This window comes from Hypanus sabinus, chromosome 12 (assembly GCF_030144855.1).
Source record: "Hypanus sabinus isolate sHypSab1 chromosome 12, sHypSab1.hap1, whole genome shotgun sequence".
NCBI lineage: Eukaryota > Metazoa > Chordata > Chondrichthyes > Myliobatiformes > Dasyatidae > Hypanus > Hypanus sabinus.
The window spans coordinates 62,362,316-62,381,805 of record NC_082717.1 but is presented as its reverse complement, the minus strand read 5'-3'; the positions used below and the strand labels follow the sequence as shown (position 1 = coordinate 62,381,805).

Here is a 19,490-nt window from a genome sequence, read left to right as displayed (position 1 = left end):
TACCGTTCTTGGATGAATGAATCTTGGCCATAGTTTAACCAGTACATTAAGTAGTGAGATAGTAAACATGCATTTGTAAACCAAATTATTCAGTTCACCATCAAAGCTGAGAGCAAAAATGAAGATGTGGTAAATCAGGAAGTAAATCAAAGGTAAACCTCTACAGTGATTCTTATAAAACTGAGAATTGTTACATCTCTGAGAACAGGTGAACTCATTGACTTTGCTGTGAGAACCCATAAACTCAATATATCAACATTAAGCATAATATTCATTTCTTTACTGGATAGGTGATCATACATCCCTCCAAAGTTCTTGAGCTCCAGATGAAAAAGCAAGGCTTTAAGATGAAGCCTGGTCAATACATCTTTCTGCATTGTCCTTCGATATCTCACTTTGAATGGCATCCATTCACATTAACTTCAGCATCTGATGAGGAACACTTTAGTATCCATGTTAAAGTACTGGGAGACTGGACAAGTGCTCTGTATGATGCCTGTGGAGCTAATCTGAAAGGATTTCGGGAACCATGGAAGATGCCAAGGTTTACATTTTGAGATTTTCTGAATGTATCTTGTTGGTATCATTTAATATAATTGATGAAAATTTAACACATTAAGTAAATATTAAGTTCTAAGCTCCACTTCCCTTTTATTTGATGAACATGTTAACTTAATCTGTAAACAATTTTCTTGTCGTTCATCTGCTGCTGAAACTCTCATTCATTTTGACTTGACCGTATCAATGGATTTCTCAACAGTTTCCCACATTGTATTCCATAAGGGTCATTTTAAAACACCACTGAAACATCAACTCTGTGCTTGTTGATAACATCTAATATATTGAAATGTTTTCTTTGTTAACTTCTTTCTTGTTTTCAAGTCCATCCAAGATCTCACTTAGCAGTTTTTCTATAATTCTCCCCCCCCCCCTTTCATCTCATAACCATCCTGTGCCAAAAATCTGGAATAAAATAGAATATGTGGAGCACCTACTTTCAGTCTGCATGAGTGACACTCTGGTTCAAATATCTAGCACTTTAATTTATCATCCCACTCACATTCTGGCTGAGGAAGAGTACCTTGTCTTTCATCTGGGCACATTGCAGTTATCTCCATTCAATACTGCATTTTCCAACTTGCTCATTTTTTTGTTGGCTGTATCAAAACTGTCTATTTCTGCCTGTCACAAACGAGAAAATCTGTCGATGCTGGAAATTCGAGCAACAAACACAAAATGCTGGAGGAAATCAGAAGGCCAGGCAGTATCTATGGGGAAGAAAAGTCCTGCTGAAGGGTTTCGGCCCAAAATGTTGACTGTACTTTTTTCCATAGATGCTGCCTGGCCTGCTCTGTGTGTGTGTGTGTGTTTCCACCTGTTGTCATTTTGGCTTTATATTTCTTAATGTTTCCTTATAGTCTGGCCTGCTGGCCATGTCTGGCAGCCTCGATATTAACAGCACATGAGATGGACAATCAAAACGTGCTGTAACTGCACTCTCTGACCCTATCAGGAATATTCTTTCTGTTTTACTTGTCTTTTTCACCTGAAAAATAACTTGGTTTTCTCTCTTTCCTAGTTCTGACAACTTTAAGTGTTTCTCTTTTCACAGACATTTCCTGACCTGCTGAGTGTTTTCAGCATTTTCAAATTTTAACCTTTTAGAAAAAAAACTTCCAAATGGTACAACACAGGAGAGTGACTTAGGGTGTTCTCTTTCCTCAAAAGGTAACTGTTCAGTGATATACATGTCAGGGAAGATATCTTTTGTAGACATTTCAATGCCTAACACTCTTTGTGCTATACTTTACAGAGATTGTGTTACTTCAAACTATTATTAGCTGTTTTGATCTTGAGTTATTCCATGTTACATAATCAAGTTTACCTTTATTTAAATTTTTTTAAAAGCTGGACATGGTAAATCAGACATTTGTGTGAAGAGAAACAGAATCTTAATGCAGGGTCTTCATCTTGAAACATTAACTGTTTCTCTTTGCATGGATTCTTCCAAACAGGCGAGGGTGTCCAGAGCTTTACATTTTTATGTCAGGTTTCCAGCATTTGCAGCTTTTTGCCTCTTATGTAAAAGAGTCCGTTTAATATGGAATTGTATCAGAAGTTTGAAAAATGTTTTATGATAAATCCTTGTTAAAGTAACTGAAGATGAAGTGTTCCAGATAGCAATGGTGAAATTGGGGTTTCCATACACTTAAAGGCTCCAAGCTATTATGAAAAATATTTGATATGCTTTACAGAGTGGCAGTCGATGGTCCTTTTGGAACTGCCAGTATTGATGTGTTCTGTTATGAAGTGAGTGTGCTGATTGCTGCGGGAATTGGAGTAACCCCCTTTGCTTCTATATTGAAATCAATTTGGTTTAAGTACAGTCACCAGACTGTGATGACTAAAGTAAGACGGGTGAGTTTTGTGAATGCCTTTTTTTTTCCATTTGAAAAGCATACTGAGAATATTATACAAATCCTCATGATAACACTGTGACTGAATAGTGGCCATTCAAAGGAATTGGGTAGTAGTCACTCATGGTATGCAAAGAAAACATTCTAAATGGAAAATGTGTACTAATTAATAATGAACAATAAAGTCAAGTATTATGAGCTTGTACTACCATAGTCACAATGATATTTTGAGGAAAATGAGTTAATTCTGATAGATATGAAGCACAAGGAAATTATTTTTGAATAAACATAGAAAACTGGAAAGTAATGTCATGAAGGAAACATAATGGAAGTTTTTTTTAATGTCTTGAATAATTTTAATGCATTTCTTTCTTTCCTACAATTGCTAAATGCATGAGGGAAGGTTCTGTTCCCCTCTTAATCAATTTTCCTTTTTGATAGTTTTGAAGTTTATATTAATGCATTTCTATTATAAAATAAAGGTCTACTTCTATTGGATTTGCCGAGATACTCATTCATTTGAATGGTTTGCTGATCTTCTACATTCTCTGGAAATGCAAATGATGAAGATAGGGAAGAGTCAGTTCCTAAGTTATCATATTTTTCTCACAGGCTGGGATGATTGTCAAGTGAGTGAGAATTTATTGTTCCACTTTCATAACTTTTCAACAAATGTTCTCTCTGAAGATTAGTTTCCTCATGTTTATGACCTAATTGAACAGCTTTTATATAAATAATTTCAATCATACCACTTCATGTTTATATGGACCAAATTCTAATCACTTTTCTGCTTCTCTCTGATTGCAAGAATATTCTTTTAAATCTCTTGTTTTACTTTGGTTCTAACTCTATTCTCATCATTCCTCTCTCCCATCTCCATATGATGCATCCACTTAATTCCTTCTTTTTTCATTAATCTGATTCAAATGATTACATTTTGCTTCACGTTGACTTTCTGAAACTGGTTACATCAAAGTTAACCTAAGGTTTAATGTTTTTGTTAATAATTGTGTACAGAAGGATATTGCACAAGAGAAGGATCAATCGATCAAATGAGGATGGCATGGTAGAGTAAGTTAGTGCAATGCTTTATAGCCCCAGTGATCTAGATTCAAGTTCCGCTGCTAAGTATAAAAAGTTTGTACATTCTCCCCATGACTGTGTGGGTTTCCTCAAGGTGATCTGCTTTCCTCCCATGTTCCAAAGATGTTGGGGTTAGTAAATAGTAAGCACGCTATGGTAGCGCTGGAAGCATGGCGACACATGTCCCCAGTTTATCATTGGACTCTTTAGGTCATTGACGTAAGACAATACATTTCACTGTGTGTTTCATTATTTCAATGTACATGTGACAAATAAAGCTAATCTTTAATCTATGTTTTTTCACCCCAAAACACATCGTTACCATATGCATTCTCCTGATCTTTAAATGCATTGAAAATCTCTTGGGAAGTAATAAGAACATGTCCAAATGTAAAATTAACCATAAGTTGCTGTGGAACAAGTTTTGACCAGAAACACGTGGATTAGGAATGAATGGAGATTAAAGATCCATGATTTTTAGATTTGGAGCTCAACTTTGAACCTAAGCGGCCAAGCTTGATATTCAATCAACAAATTTAGTAGATGGATATTTAGATGTTGGTAATAAATCAACATAGTGAATATGGGATTTAAGAATTGCAAGCTTGGGAACTACGTGAAATGAACCTAAATCTGAATTATATTTAATGTTGTGCTAGGGCTATATGGTTTAATATTTTTGTTAATAACTTGATAAAGAAAAAATACGCTGTAAAATGTAAAACTGCAGAAAATTAGTTTTATAGTGGACTGATTATTGTTTCCTTATAGGCTGCCCATATTGCTTTGCATTATGGAGAGAATGAAGATGTAATCACTGGACTGAAACAGAAGACTTTCTATGGTAGACCAAACTGGAACAATGAATTCAAGTACATCGCTGATGATAACCCTGGGTAAGGCCTTTCATGTCCTGATGCTTCGTTAATTATAATAATTTGAATGTTTAATAATTATTATGATTTTTATAGGGTTGATCACATTTTGTAATCTACATGACAATCAAAATGCAGCATTATAAGAGTTTTTGTACAAACAATGTGGATTTGTAAATAGGAAAAGACACTACACTGTCATCATGTAAAGTGACAATGAGTGGATACATACTTCAACTAATTTCTGTCAAGCTAGATAGGTATCTTATGGATAGGGGAATCAAGGGATATGGGGACAAAGCAGGAACCGGGTATTGATAGTAGATGATCAGCCATGATCTCAAAATGGCAGTGCAGACTCGAAGGGCCAAATGGTCTACTTCTGCATCTATTGTCTATTGTCTATAAATTGATAAATGGAACCTATATTTCCATGAGGTCCAGCATAAAATAGAAATCACCATTTGTAAAATAGTGATCAACCTCAAACTCTGTTACCAAGGATCAGATTGGTTATAAATTGCTTTTTGATAATAGAACAAAAGGACAGAGAGATTCTATTTAAACACACAAAAGGAGAAAATAAAACTGTCTCTATTTTCAAAGATTCAATTTTGTTTTCTGTAATATTTTTAAAATATGTAACTGCTATTTTGATTTCTTGCTCTAGTTGTGTATTTTACTTATATCCATTCTCACAAACACGTAAGAATACTGATGCTTTAAAAAAATAATAAAATAACCAATAATCTCTGAATTGCAAAAAATACTCTGGTAGATTTCAGATGAAAAACCAATTGCCCTCAAGGTATTTAAAAATTGGGCTTGTGAATAGGATGATCTTCTTTCTATCGTGAAATGAGTGCAACATTCTGAATCCTGTTCCCAGTGCATACAATGTCATTGCACAAAATCTCCTGTCGTTAGGAAAAAACTAACCATAAGATAATGATCACAGTAACAAAAGAAATATTTGATGCTTGTGCTTCTTTGTGCTTTGGGATTAGGAGATGGCTTTGGAACGGAATTCCTGCATCTTACTCAACCCCTATTTTGAGTGTTATTACTAGAATTCTTCTTTCTGTCTCACTCTCTCACTCACACACACCTCTCAGATTAAAATACATGTGGGAAGCTGAGGCGAAGCCATATTAGCGACAAATGATGATGTCTGTGATAGTGGCAACCTGTTATACTATTAATTTGTAGGAACAAGTCAGAATCTGTTTCGTGGAAAATGGGTAGCAATGCAACTTTGAGAGTGAGGTTTTCTGAGGATGAAGTGTTTTAATGTACAGTCAGGTTCAGCACTTTTCTTTCTGTCTTGGGAATGTCATGTCATATCGGAGATATCCAGAGCTACTTTTTTTATGTTCTGGAGAACAGAATAAAAGATATTGTCATATTATGCATTCTATCCCAGAGTCTGAATTATGTTTGCAGTTAAACAATACATACTATTTGACAGCAAGTGGTATTATTTATTAAATATTTGTTTTAGAAAATGTCCTTTTATATGGAATATCCCTAGAATTTAAGAAAATGTTGCTTGTTATTAAAGGAAATAATGTTCTTATTTGCCAATAATTATCAATCACATGAGGAGAAATTATAGCTGACTTTGAACTATCCCTGGTTACACTGTTTTCAGCCTAGAAGCAGCCTTGTTTAATGGATCAGCTTAAATACATTGTTCATTTATGTTAAGGTCACTGATCTGGATTATTACTTTTCCATGAAAGTTATGTAGTAACAGGATGTAAGTGAGTGTGAGGTGGTACAGCTTGATCGAAAGAATAAGGAGAACTCTTGAATAGTAAGAGTATATGGAGAAATGTGAGAGGACAGAAAACAAGAGCACTTGTTGGATATATGCACAAAACTGCTGAAAGGAGAGCCAGAATAACTATTTTAAAAAGCAATTTATTCAGTCTCACAGGCATGGAACTGAAAGGCAGGGAGGTTATGTGAAAATAACAAGCTTGTCAGGCATTATGCTTTTTATAATGTGCCTCCGGGATATCTTCCTTTTTCTTTGGCTATAGCATCCATAGTTGATAGAATCTCTAAATAAAATAACATACTTCTAATTCAATTAACACTGAGAACATGAGTTGCAGAGTCCTTGAAAGTGAGTTACAGGTTGTGGAATCAGTTCAGGGTTGAAATGAGCTAAGTTATCCATGCTACTTCAGGAGCCTGATGGTTGAAGAGTAAGATATGTTCCTAAACCTGGTATTGGTCCCAAGGCTTCTGTACTTCCTCCTCAATGGAAGCAGTGAGAAGAGAGCAGGGCCTAGATCAGGGGTGGGCAAACTTTTTGACTTGTGGGCCACAAAGGGTTCTAAAATTTGACAGGGGGGCTGGACCAGGAGCAGATGGACGGAGTGTATTGGTAATACACCTCATAAGAGAAAATAAAATATCATGGGATATTATATTCTTTAAAAACTGCCACAGTCTCTTGGCATATCAGGCATACAGCAGTTGATCAGTGTTCGGTAAAAAGATATTTAGTTGTCCACTCCTTATTAAACACCCGACATTCTCTATCCACTTTTCTTTCCTTAGCTCCACTCATCTTTACAGAAGGGGTGAGAGGTTGTAGCGGTGTGCTACACACAGCGCTAGAGTTATGACAGGGAGTCGGTAACTGCAGTCGAAGGAAAAACTTTATTCGAAATCTTCAGCCTCACTTTTAAGCCTCCCTCAACCTGCCCCCCCGTGGCGCAGAGGCTCCAAAGCTCTGTGCTCGCAAATCCCCGCAGGCTATCTTCCTTAGCCGGTTCGGATGTGCCAGGAAATGGGTCGCCACAAGAAAAGAAAGGCAGTACATGCTGGAGGAAGTACAGGATAATTACTGAAAATCTGAAACAAAAAAAATATACCTAGCAGATGGGGCAGCATCTGTGGAGAAATGTTTTTTTAAAAACTGCACTTACAGAGATAATAATACATAAAACAGAATGAACTTTGACACAAACAGGAAAGACCTTCACACCTATTACCTAGATGACTCCAGAACCATTGTACCTCTTGGACGACTTGGTTTGCACCTTGACATAGACATTCCCTCATTTCTATTTACCACTCCCATTTCTGCAATTTTAGGTATGTTTGTTTTCTCACTTGTCCAGTACTGATGAAGGTTCATGACCTAAAATGTTAAATGTGCTACCATTTCAATAGAATGCTGCCCAAGCTGCTGTGTATTTCAAACACTTTAAGCTTCTGTACAATCTTGCATTTCTAGAGACCTTGAAGTTCTAATGTCCATCTTCTTAAAGCCTTGAACAAACTTCAATAAAATGTTCCCAAGGATGATATCAGAACTAAGAGTATACATGTACCAGGGGCACTTCTGACCAGAAAAAAAGATATTGCATTGTATAAAGGATTTTGTAAAATGGGCACAATTATAGGCAAATCCAAAATTAGATGATATAAAGATAAGAAAGTATTAATAAATCCAATTGGAAATTTATAGAAATTTTATTTTTTCCAAAAACTAAGAGAATTTTGGAACAGGGAGAGGTTAACACAACCAGCATAGCTGCCTTTAAAGAGAAGCAAATTAAGTACATCAAAGGAAGAAATCGAAGAGTACATCTGAAAACAGATTTGGATTGATCATAGAAGACAGAGGGTACTGATAGAGGGGTGTTTTTTTTTCTGATTGGAGATCTGAGACCAGTACTGCTCCGCAAGGATTGGCAATGAGTCATCTGTTATTTGCGATATCTGAATGGTGGTCTGATTAATAAGTTTGCAGACTACATGAATATTGGTGGTGCTGTGGATAATCAAATGACATAGCAGAATATACAGTAGATCAGTTGGAAATTTGACAGTAGAAATGGCAGGTGGTGGTTCATCCAGACAAGTGTTAAGTTTGGGAGATCAAATGCAAGAGAAGTATGCTGTAAATGGAAGGACCCTTCAGAGCATTAATATAAATTGGAATCTTGGAATGGAAGTCCATAGCTCTCTGAAAGTAGCAACTCAAGTGGATCGGGTGGTGAAAAAGGCATAAGCATGCTTGCCTTTATCAATTGGAACATTGAATATAAAAGCTGTAAAGATAAATTGCAAATTTGTTAAACTTCAGGCCACTTTTTGGAGTATTATGTACAGTTCTAGTCACCATACTATAGGAGGGATGTGGAAGCTTTGGAGAGGTTTCAATCTTGTGCAGTAACACCACACCCCATACCAGACGGTGATGCAGCCAGTCAGAATGCTCTCCACAGTATGTTTGTAGAAGTTTCAAAGTGTATTAGTTGACATAACAAATCTCCTCAAACTCCTAATGAAATATAGCCGCTATCTTGCCTTCGTTATAGCTGTATCAATATGTTAAATTGCTCACTCTCTCCACTTCTGATCCCTCTCTGAGGATTAGCTTGTGTTCCCTCATCTTACCCTTCCTGAAGTCCACAATCAGCTCTCTGGTCATGCTGATGTTGGGTGTAAAATTGTTACTGCGACACCACTCAATTAATTGGTATACCTTGTTCCTCTATCCCCTTTTGTCACCATCTGAAATTCTGCTAACAATGGTTGTATCATCAGCAAATTTATACATACTGTTTGAGCTATGCCTAGCCACACAGTCATGGGTGTAGAAAGAGCAGAGCAGTGGGCTAAGCACACACTTCTGCAGAGCACCAGTGAGTGAGGTGGAGATGTTATTTCCAATCTGCACAGATTGCGGTCTTCTCGTTAGGAAGTCAAAGATAACTACCTCCCCAACTCCCCACAACACAAAAATTTTCTTCTCCCCTGTCCCATGGGCAGGAGATACAAAAGTCTTCCATGTAATTGTCTGTATTGCACTTTTTCTTTCTATAACACTTTACTCTGCACTGTTATTGTTGTCCCTAATATTACCTCAAAACACCGTTGCAATGAAATGATTGATATACATGGAATGCAAAACAAAACTTTTCACTGTGCCTCAGAACATGTGACCATAATGAAGTCAACAATAATAGTAATGACAAACATGAAGCATGGAGCAGAGAGATATGTGCAGCATAGTTTTGCTTGGATATTGCTCAGCACAGACAGGGTGGTCTGAACTTCCTGTTCCTGCACAGTATAGAATTAGAATCAGGTTATTATCACTGACATTCAGTACATTATGAAATTTGTCATTTTGTTGCAGAGCAGTGCAAGACTTAAACATTACCACACAAGTTACAAAAATAAATAAGCTCTTCTCCGAGATGTTGACACCCGGGAACTTGAACTGCTCACCAATTCTACTGCTGACCTGTCAATGAGGGCTGGTGTGTGTTCTCCTAACTTCCCTTTTCTGAAGTCCACAATCAGTTCCCAGGTATTGCTGATAGTGAGTGTTGAGTTGTTGTTATGACGCCACTTAACCATCTGATTTATCTTACGCCATCTTGTTGCCATCTTAGATTGTCAGCAACAATGTTGTCATTGGCAAATGTATAGATGGTGTGGAAGTTCTGCCTAGCCACTTCATTATGAGTATATAGTGAGCAGAGCACAATTAGTTAAGCACACATCCTTGAAATAAGTCTGTTGATTGTCATTAAGGAGGTGTTACTATTGATCTGCACTGACTGTGTCTGTCTGTGATTGCTATTCTATGTTCCATGTTTGATATGGTAGTCAAGCAGGCATGAACATGCACTTGTGTAGCTTTAAAATCTGTATTGGTCTGTTGAGAATGGCAGGGGTGGAATGGAAGCTGTGTAGGTAGTTTATACAGTTTGTTCTCTTTAATATTAACAGCTGTGTGCATCACCTGTTCTATGCTATACTTGATACGTCTCAGAATAGAACCCTACCATAAGCTTGAATTGAATGTGGTGCATTCAGTCATATAATTAGTTACAGGATGTTTCCTATGATCCAGCTGAATCTCACTCAACAGGAACTATAGTCCAAGGTTTAATGTAGCAAAGAAAGGACCAGACAGTGTATTTTTTCATTGACTTTATACTTGATAGATAACTGGTGCTATTCTGTATGAAACAAGTGATTGTATTCTGATGGCAGCTGGGTGCAATGATGTACTGGGCTGCTCTTGCAAGTCTTTTTTGTAATATTTCAGCAACTCGCCTTTAATAGTTTCTGATCTGAAAGTACAACTTTGAATGCCAGCCATAGAAGAATACAAGATGCCTTTGTTCTGAATTGTCTTTAACTGCCTTTTACACAGGTCCAGCATTGGTGTGTTCTTCTGTGGACCTAAAGACCTTTCTAATGTCCTGCATAAAATGTGTAATTACTATTCGTCTCTTAATCCCCATGGTGTTCAGTTCTACTACAATAAAGAGAACATCTAGAATGAACCCAGCTTTTAAGAAGTGATTATTCTCCAGGTTGGCTTAAATCCATACAGCTAAACTATATGATCTCTGCCGTTCGTTGATGGCATTGCAATAAGATTAAAAATACAGAAATGTGACAATTGTATTATGTGTGCTATGTTACATAAGTGCATTTAAGCTTTTTAAAATTGGAACAATACTATGAATATGCATAAATAAGTATACAATAAAAATCTCAAAAATGATTTTAAAACTGGCCTTTTCCTTTCTCTGGTATAAATATGACTTATCAGAACATAATTGCTGGTATCACACTTCTCTAATCAAATATTGCTAAATGAAGTTGAGAGATTCTATGTGTTCAAAGTCTACCCAGACTCTCCAGTGATGTAGTTGATGCTGTCACCTCCATTAATGTAGCAGGATATTATATACATACTAAAAATGTTTATATACTTTAATAAATATTGACATATTAAATAAAGTTGTATCATGAGTAGCATTTTTTTGTTAAAATATGAGTGGCTAATACCAGACTTAGGGCTCTAGATGATATACCAAGTTAAGATGCAGCTTGCATCCTGAACTCCAAATCTGACTTTGACTCATTCACTACTTACATTTTGGTAGCTGATAAAATATTGCAGTGGGACTGGAGCATTCTCCTGCTCAAACTCTTTGTTAAGAGCACCAAACTTCTTGGTGTTCATCTGGTTCACCTGGTCCCTCAAGGCCAGCTCCATAGCAAAGAAAGCCCAACAGCATCTCTACTTTCTGCAAAGGCTGAAGAAAGTCCATCTCCCACCCCCCATCCTCATCACATTCTACAGGGGTTGTATTGAGAGCATCCTGAGCAGCTGCATCACTGTCTGGTTTGGAAATTGCACCATCACGGTTCGCAAGACCCTGCAGCGAATAGTGAGGTCAGCTGAGAAGATCATCGGGGGTCTCTCTTCCTGCCATTACAGACATTTACACTACACGCTGCATCCGCAAAGCAAACAGTATTATGAAGTACCCCACGCACCCCTCATACAAACTCTTCTCCTTTCTGCTGTTTGGGAAAAGGCACCGAAGCATTCGGGCTCTCTCGACCAGACTATGTAACAGTTTCTTTCCCCAAGCTATCAGACTCCTCAATACCCAGAGCCTGGACTGACACCTTATTGCCCTATTGTCTTGTGTATTATTTATTATAATACCTGCACTGTTTTGTGCACTGTATGCAGTCCTGGGTAGGTCTGTAGTCTAGTTTTTTTTCTGTTGTTTTTTACATAGTTCAGTGTAGTTTTTGTACTGTGTCATGTAACACCATGGTCCTGAAAAAATGTCTCATTTTTACTATATACTGTACCAGCAGTTATGGTCGAAATGACTATAAAAAGTGACTTGACTTGACTTACCTTTACTCTTGAATAGAGCTGCCTAAAAAAAGGTTATAAAATTTAGTCCTGAAATTTTCTGTTGACATAGCCTCTACAGTTTTGTGCAAATAAATATTTGCTGACATCATCCCTGAATAATCTAACTGTAATTTTAAGATTATGACTAATGGGCCCATTGTTCTGAACTCTCCTACTTGAGGAAATAGCTTATTTGTATCACCCAAAACGTCGACAGCACTTCTCCCTATGGATGCTGCCTGGCCTGCTGTGTTCTACCAGCATTTTGTGTGTGTTGTTGTTTGAATTTCCAGCATCTGCAGATTTCCTCGTATTGTCAAAAGTACCTTGATCATCTCATTTCTATTCGTATACTTAAGCACATGCAACTGGCCCTAAATTAATCCCCATTAGCTGTGTCATTATGAAGAATCTGCACTACCCTCAACAGCTTGAGCTTTTTTAGATGTGTTTAGCCCAGAACTGTGTTTCAGATGAAATCTGATTATAAGACTGTGGAACAATATTCACCTTTTTCTATTTTCACCCGCATGGAATGTAAGATAATATCACTAATCTAAATTATGTATTTTGCCTTATTGCAATTTCTGTAACTGGGCAATTAAAATTTAAGAAAAAACCCTTTCTATGGTTCTTGTACTTTGCCATTTTGAATTCCACCTGCTACAGTTTTGCCCACTATCAATGTCCCTTTGCAATTTAAAATTTATTTGTCCCGTTGAAATTTCACATATGACAACAGTGACTAAAGTTCAAATACAAGTAATTGGCCATTATAAACACAAGAAAATCTACAGATGCTGAAAATCCAAAGCAACACACAGAAAATGCTGGAGGAACTCAGTGGGTCAGGCAGCATCAACAGAAAAGAAAAGATAGTTGGTGTTTTGGGCTGAGACCCTTCTTCAGGTCTGAGAAGGAAGGGGGAAGATGCCACGATTAAAAGGTGGGATGAGGAAAACAAGACTAGCAGGAAGGTGATAGGCGAAGCCAGGTGGGTGGGAAAGGTCCAAGGCAGGAGAAGACAGAATCTGATAGGTGAGGAGAGTACCACGGGAGAATGGGAAGGAAGAGGGGACCAGGGGGGAAGTAATCTAACCTTCAATGGGAACCACTTGAAAACCGACGTACTAAACTATGGTTATTCTCCATTTTCAAAGTTCACAACATCACTCCATCATACATCCAAATTCGTCACAGGGTCAAGTTCAACTTGACAGCAAACTGGACCTTACATACTGGAAACCCCTTCATTCAACAAGATTTTCTACCAGTACTCACTCTACCCAAGATCAACAAGAGAGTGGAATCTTCTGCCACCAGACCTGTGCAGTATTTCTGACATTAATATTTTTAAAGATAGACTCACTCAAATAAATTTAGGGGATCTAGGCAAAAAAGCTCACTTTACAATTTAACTCTCAAGCCATTCACACTGACTACGCGTTATAACAGCCATCCGGCAGTGCTTGCGCAGTAGCAAGCAGAATAGGTGAGAAGAGGTAAGAGTTAGGGTGGGATACCGAAGTCATGGGGGAGGGAGAATTGTTTAATGGAAGGAGAAATTGATATTCATACTGTCAAGTGTTGCTCCTCCACCCTGAGGGTGGCTTCATCTTGGCATGAAAGGAGGCCATGGTCCAACATGTTGGAACGGGAATCAGAATTAAAATGTTTGGCCAGCAGGAAGTCCTGGTTGTGGTGGATAATGGTGGAGATGCTCAATGAAGGGATTCCCCAATTTTCGAATTGACAGATTGGTTGAGATTATCTCCAGAGATGGAAACAGATCGAGAAAGGGGAGGAGGGTTTCAGCGATGGACCAAGTGAATTTAAGGACAGGATAGAAGACAATTATACATTTTGAGATGCCGTGAGTATTGTTAGATTTGTTTTGGGATACTCCTTAGAATATTTATTATAGTTTTTTTTAAACTAATGTCAGTTGCAGTGCCTGGCTTGCTCTGAATACTAGACTTCAGAGCATTAAATATAGCCAAAAGTCCTGTGCCCACTCAGGATTCATGCAAATTTACAGCAAAGAGGGAAGACTTGGGTCATTATATCAACATTGGACTTCGATATAATCCCACTTCCCAGCTATTGAGACCCAGCATCCAAGTGATGACGATACTCAATGAAATTCAACAAATCATCAGATTCCTGGTACTTTTACACATCCTGAACTGCACACCTGAAGCTTTAAGAAACTAACTACAAAGGCTCTGGAACAGAAGTGTTAAACCTAATTGGTCCTTACTATTCTATTTTTCATTTTGGTTGTTGATTCTGTATGCTAATTGTTTTCTGAGCAAATGCAATGTAGTTGAGTAATGACTCTCAATTGTTTATTTGCATATCTCTTAATGTTGCTAACGGCATGATATATAGAATGAGATATCTACTTAGTAGATGTAGCACTACAATTCCAATCCAGCTTAATCATTGATAAGGTCATAGAGGCTGATATTTGCAGAAGTTACGAGAGAGAAGTTAAAATGAGAAATGAAACAGATGAGATTAATACAGAACCATAATTCCTTGAAAGTGACATCACAGGATTTGAAAAGAGAAGCACATTGGTGTTGTATATTTAATAGGTTTGAATAGGTACATTTAATGGCAGAGAAATGTGTACAATATACCGTATTTCTATGTTACATTGACTGTTCTGTTTATTATAAATTACAATACTATGATTGCACATTGCGCATTTAAACGGAGACGTAACGTAAAATTTTTACTCCTCGTGTTTGAAGGATGTAAGAAATAAAGTCAGTTCAATATAATCGACATTCAGCAGCGAGCAGGGTTGCCAGTTTTTCTCGTCTACACTCTCCTCTTGCTCGTAATGATGAGCGTGGTACTTGGAGAGGAAAGGTGTCAAGGGATAGTGGCCTAGTTCAGACGATCGGGATTCGTGTACCTCGGCATCGTGGTTGGCATGACAACGTGAGTCATGACAAAGTGTCTGTTTCTGTGCTGTATGCTTCTGATTCTATAGTTTTCCTCACGGGATCTGCCATACAGTTATAGTACTGTAAAATTACAAATTGTCCAGGGAAAAATAAAACGCTAAGCCATACGCACTTCACACCAACCATTGCGAAAGTGCAAAATCACCAAAACCCGCCTCCCCCACCACTGCACATGCGCCCTGGTACTCCCGCCCATCGACGCAGTCTGAGGCTGTGATTGGACAGTGTTGTCATTGCCCTTTGATCTGACTGGCCAGCGATATTGACAGTCAGTAGCGTTCTAACTGCGGATAAAATGGCTGATCGGTAATTGTTGCACGCTTCTGCAATCAAAGTTTGTGTACGGTTTGTGGTGAATTTTAGTTTGGGGCTGAGTGCCGGTTAAAACACAATTCATTCGGCCTTCGTGATGGGTTGTATTGCTTGGTGAGAGGGTGGTGATCTTATCCCCTCTTTGGCAGCGAGCGGAGCGGCTGCAGCATGGAGTAGGTGGTGGCGAGTTCGGTTTTGTCAAAAATGTTCCAAGGGAGGGTTCTTGGGCAAAGAACAATTGAGGAGACCATGAATGATGGGGAGTAGTGAGACCCGAGGAAAAGAGATACTGAGTGGTTGCAACTGTGAACATTGAGAGGAAGAGGACTGGGATTGTGGGCATTGAATAAGGAGCGTTGTTGGGGAAATAATTGGGGTTGGAATATGTATAGTGTGGAAAAGCATGGGAGTGGAAGCAATTATACTGGATGTGGAATGAAAATCCAGAAGATTAGGACACTCGAGGAGAGGAAATGATGATGGCAATAGGTATGAAAGAATGGACCCCAGAGGGGCTAGAGGAGTCTGTGCTGGTAGGAACACGGTGGCTGGAGTTGAGGCATTGCAAATGGGTTGAGTGCATTGGTGAGGAAGTGCACTGAGTGCTTTGAAGACTTTTGATTAAAGATTTTGAATCTTAAAAGGCAGCAAAAGGTAATCTTTCATTTTAAAGAGACATGGAATTTGGAAGGGAAGCTGTTCATGATAAACCATGGCTGAAGTGTTCTGTAGGAATTATGTCAAAGCTTTGAGGAGGTTTCACTCATAGTTAAATTTGACACTTACCTGCGTTCCACGTGATTTCAATCAAGCTATATACAGACTTAATATCTGACATCTTCTTGCTGAGTTGTAAGGCATTACCTTTGTGTGAAGTGGACAGGCAATCAAAGCTGCCAGCCCAAAATTGAGCATCAGTAAGCTGTTGAAAACTGAACATCAGCAACATATGCAGTATTCCTCCATCTTATAATTATGTCATGAAGTCAAACTTACTAAAGTGGAGAGTTGAAGATATCTAAGATAAAGTATGATTTCATTAAAAAAAAATGCCAGGGCTCTCCACGACTGATTAAAAATAGTAAAGCTCTGCACTATTTTCACACTTGCTCCAGAATCTGGTGGCTATAGTAGATAAATTTCCAGGCTCTACTGGGATCTAGCCATATGTATTAAGGGAAGATATTGCTAGGGTTCTGCCTGAGTTGTTTGCATTTTTGTTTTGTCACAGCTAAGGTAAACAGCAGGGAAAAGCCTTGAAGCTACAGCCCAGTGAACTGTATGTTAATGGTAAGGAAATTGTTGGAGAAGAGTCTGAGGGATGGATTTATGTTCTTTGGAAAAGCAGGGACTGATTAGGAAGAGTCATGGTATTCTTCAGGGAAGATCATGTCTCACAAATCTGATTAAATCTTTTGAGGAAACTGATGAAGGTGGTGCATTATTAACCACAGTAACACTTTTGACAAAGTTCTGCATAGTAGGCAGAGTTAAGACACAAGGGATTGAGGTGTGTTTACAAACTGGATCCAAAATCGTCTTTGTGATAGGCATAGTGTTGTGGTGGATGACTGTTTCTCTGTCTGGAAGTCAGAAAAAAAAAGTAGAGCGCACAAGGATTGGTGCTGGTACCTTTGATATTTGTAGCAGATATAAATAATTTATATGAGAACATAAGAAATAGGAGCAGGAGTAGGCCATCTGGCCCATCGAGCCTGAGTGGAAAAGTAATCTACAGTGTTGGGTGTTGATGTGGAAGGAATAACAGATCTAAAATCAGCAAGGGCTAGTACTTAAGAAATGGGAGCAGAGTAGGCCTTCTGGCCTGTCGAGTCTGCTCCGCCTTTCAATAAGATAATAGCTGATCTAGCTGTGGACTCATCTCCACCTACTTGCCTTTTCCCCATAACCCCTAATTCCCCTACTATGCAAAAATCTATCCAACCTTGTCTTAAGTATATTCACTGAGGTAGCTTCCACTGCTTCATTGGACAGAGATTTCCACAGACTCGCCACTCTCTGGGAGAAGCATTTTTTCCTAATTTCCGTTGTAAATCTACTCTCCGAATCTTGAGGCTATGTCCCCTAGATCTAGTCTCACCTACCAGTGGAAACAACTTCCCTGCCTCTATCTTATCTATCCCTTTCATGATTTTATATGTTTCTATAAGATCTCTCATTTTTCTGAACTCCAGTGAGTATAGTCCCAGGCGATTCAATCTCTTCTCATAGTCTGACCCCCCTCGTCTCTGGAATCAACCTGGTGAACTTCCTCTGCACTGCTTCCAAAGCCATTATATTCTTCAAGTAAGGGGACCAGAACTGCATGCAGTACTCCAGGTATGACCCAACCAGTACCCTGTATCTTTGCAACAAAACCTCCCTGCTCTTAAATTCAATCACTCCAGCAATGAAGGCCAACATTCCATTTGGCTTGGGTTTGAACCTAAGTGCTCTGATTTGTAAATTTGCAGAATACGTGAAACTTAGTGGAGTTGTTTATAGTGAAGAAGGTTGTTGAGGGATAAGGCTGGACATTAGATTAGCTGGAAGGTTGGGCAGCTGGTAGCAGCTGGAACTTAATCCTGACAAGTGTGAGATGATGCTCTTTGGAAGACAAATTATGGTAGGTTATTGTAGAGTAAATGGCAGTGAAGTTGCAGAGTAAGTTCATAGCTCATGGAATTTGATGCAGGTGGATCAGAGAATCACTCCCGAGACTCAGGTCGAGTCACTCCGTGGTTTGGGACATTTTACAACTGTACAAAACTTTTGTTAGAGCACAGAATATTTTGTAAAGTTCTGGTCACCAGACTAAAACACATGGTTGCAATAGAGAGTGCAGAAGCAATTCATCAGGATGTTGCTGGGGATGGAGGAATATAGTTATCAGTAGAGGTTGAATAGATTAGATTTATTCTCTCTGGAGTATAGAATTCTGAGGTATAATCTTCTAACATGAAAGGGATAGATAGTCTTCCTTAGGGCAGGGAGTCTAGATCTAGAGGGCATAGGTTTTAAGGTGAGAGGGCAAAGAATAAGGGAATCTGAGAGAAATTTTTCACAGAAGGTGATGGTGGTCTGAAATGAACTGCCGTAGTTGGTAGAAGCAGACATAATTATAACTCAGAAAAACATTTGGACAGGTGCTTGGGGAGGAACGATGTAAGAGACATGGGTGTAAAACTGGCAAATGGGATTAATATTGCTCGGCATCATGGTGGACATGGATGAGGTGGACTGTGCTTTATAGTGTTTTTTGAACTAATCCGAAGATGAGTTTGTTGTATTTTAGAGCCTCCAATCTTTTAGAGTTCATTGTGTGAATATGGAGTTTCAGTCCAAAGTGGCAAGGTCACAATCTTACAGTTTTCAGCAAATATATTCACCCCACTTGATGTTCAGAAATAGGAGAATAGGGTTAAGGGATAATAAGTCAGTCATGATGGAATGGTGGAACAGTCTCAATAATCCCAATGGCCTAACTCTACTCCTGTGTCTTTGGGAAACAGTATAAATAGAATACAGTAGAGCCTAACAGAAACACAAATGTGGTACTGCTGCTTTGTGTTTTCTGTTGAACTGTTTTAGTATGGCTGTGACACTGGAATTTATCCAATAATGTAGATTTTCAGGTGTGTTGAGACACAAAATGGTTCAAATCCAGCTATTGAATTACTCCCCAGTCTGTGTCTCAATCATCAACCTGATGATGAAAGGACTCAAGTGACACCAATCTTCCTGGCAGTGTTCAATGAAGTACTTTCTGCACAACCTAATCACAGCCCTAATCCAGAAATGATGGGCTGCATTTGTTGTGAAAATAATGAGATTAACAGCACATTCCATTGCAGGTGTGCACTGAAAATTCAGGATCTATCCATTTATTAATGGGAATAATCTGCCAAGCAGCATTTCTGTAACTGCAAATTACCTTCTCCAGTATAAAATCTATTTAACTGTGGTTCATAAGGAATGTTTTAGTAAAGAAGTTAACTCCTTTCTACCTTTTTTATAGAGTTATATATAATTACAACACAGAAACAGGTCCTTCTGTCATGTTGTCCTTGCCAGGCCATTTAAACTGTCTACTCCCTTTGACCTGCACTGGGAC

At 38.4% G+C, this 19,490-nt stretch overlaps 2 protein-coding genes across 4 annotated transcripts in view; both read left to right on the top strand.

Moving 5' to 3' along the window:
* Positions 1–10,698, top strand: part of LOC132402386 (NADPH oxidase 3-like) — a 42,361-nt gene extending 31,663 nt beyond the window's left edge. The window contains exons 9-13 of the mRNA XM_059985244.1: positions 291–544; positions 2,256–2,418; positions 2,900–3,046; positions 4,272–4,396; positions 10,572–10,698. Coding sequence (XP_059841227.1) covers positions 291–544; positions 2,256–2,418; positions 2,900–3,046; positions 4,272–4,396; positions 10,572–10,698 — 816 coding nt within the window. The remainder of the gene's footprint in view (positions 1–290; positions 545–2,255; positions 2,419–2,899; positions 3,047–4,271; positions 4,397–10,571) is intronic.
* Positions 10,699–15,310: 4,612 nt separating this feature from the next.
* tfb1m (transcription factor B1, mitochondrial) overlaps positions 15,311–19,490 on the top strand; it is a 54,196-nt gene continuing 50,016 nt past the window's right edge. The window contains exon 1 of one of the 3 annotated variants that reach the window (XM_059986070.1): positions 15,311–15,370. The gene's annotated coding sequence lies outside the window, so the exon portion shown is untranslated. Of the gene's footprint in view, positions 15,410–19,490 lie in introns of all 3 variants that reach the window. The other 2 variants (XM_059986069.1, XM_059986068.1) reach the window with 2 other exon arrangements.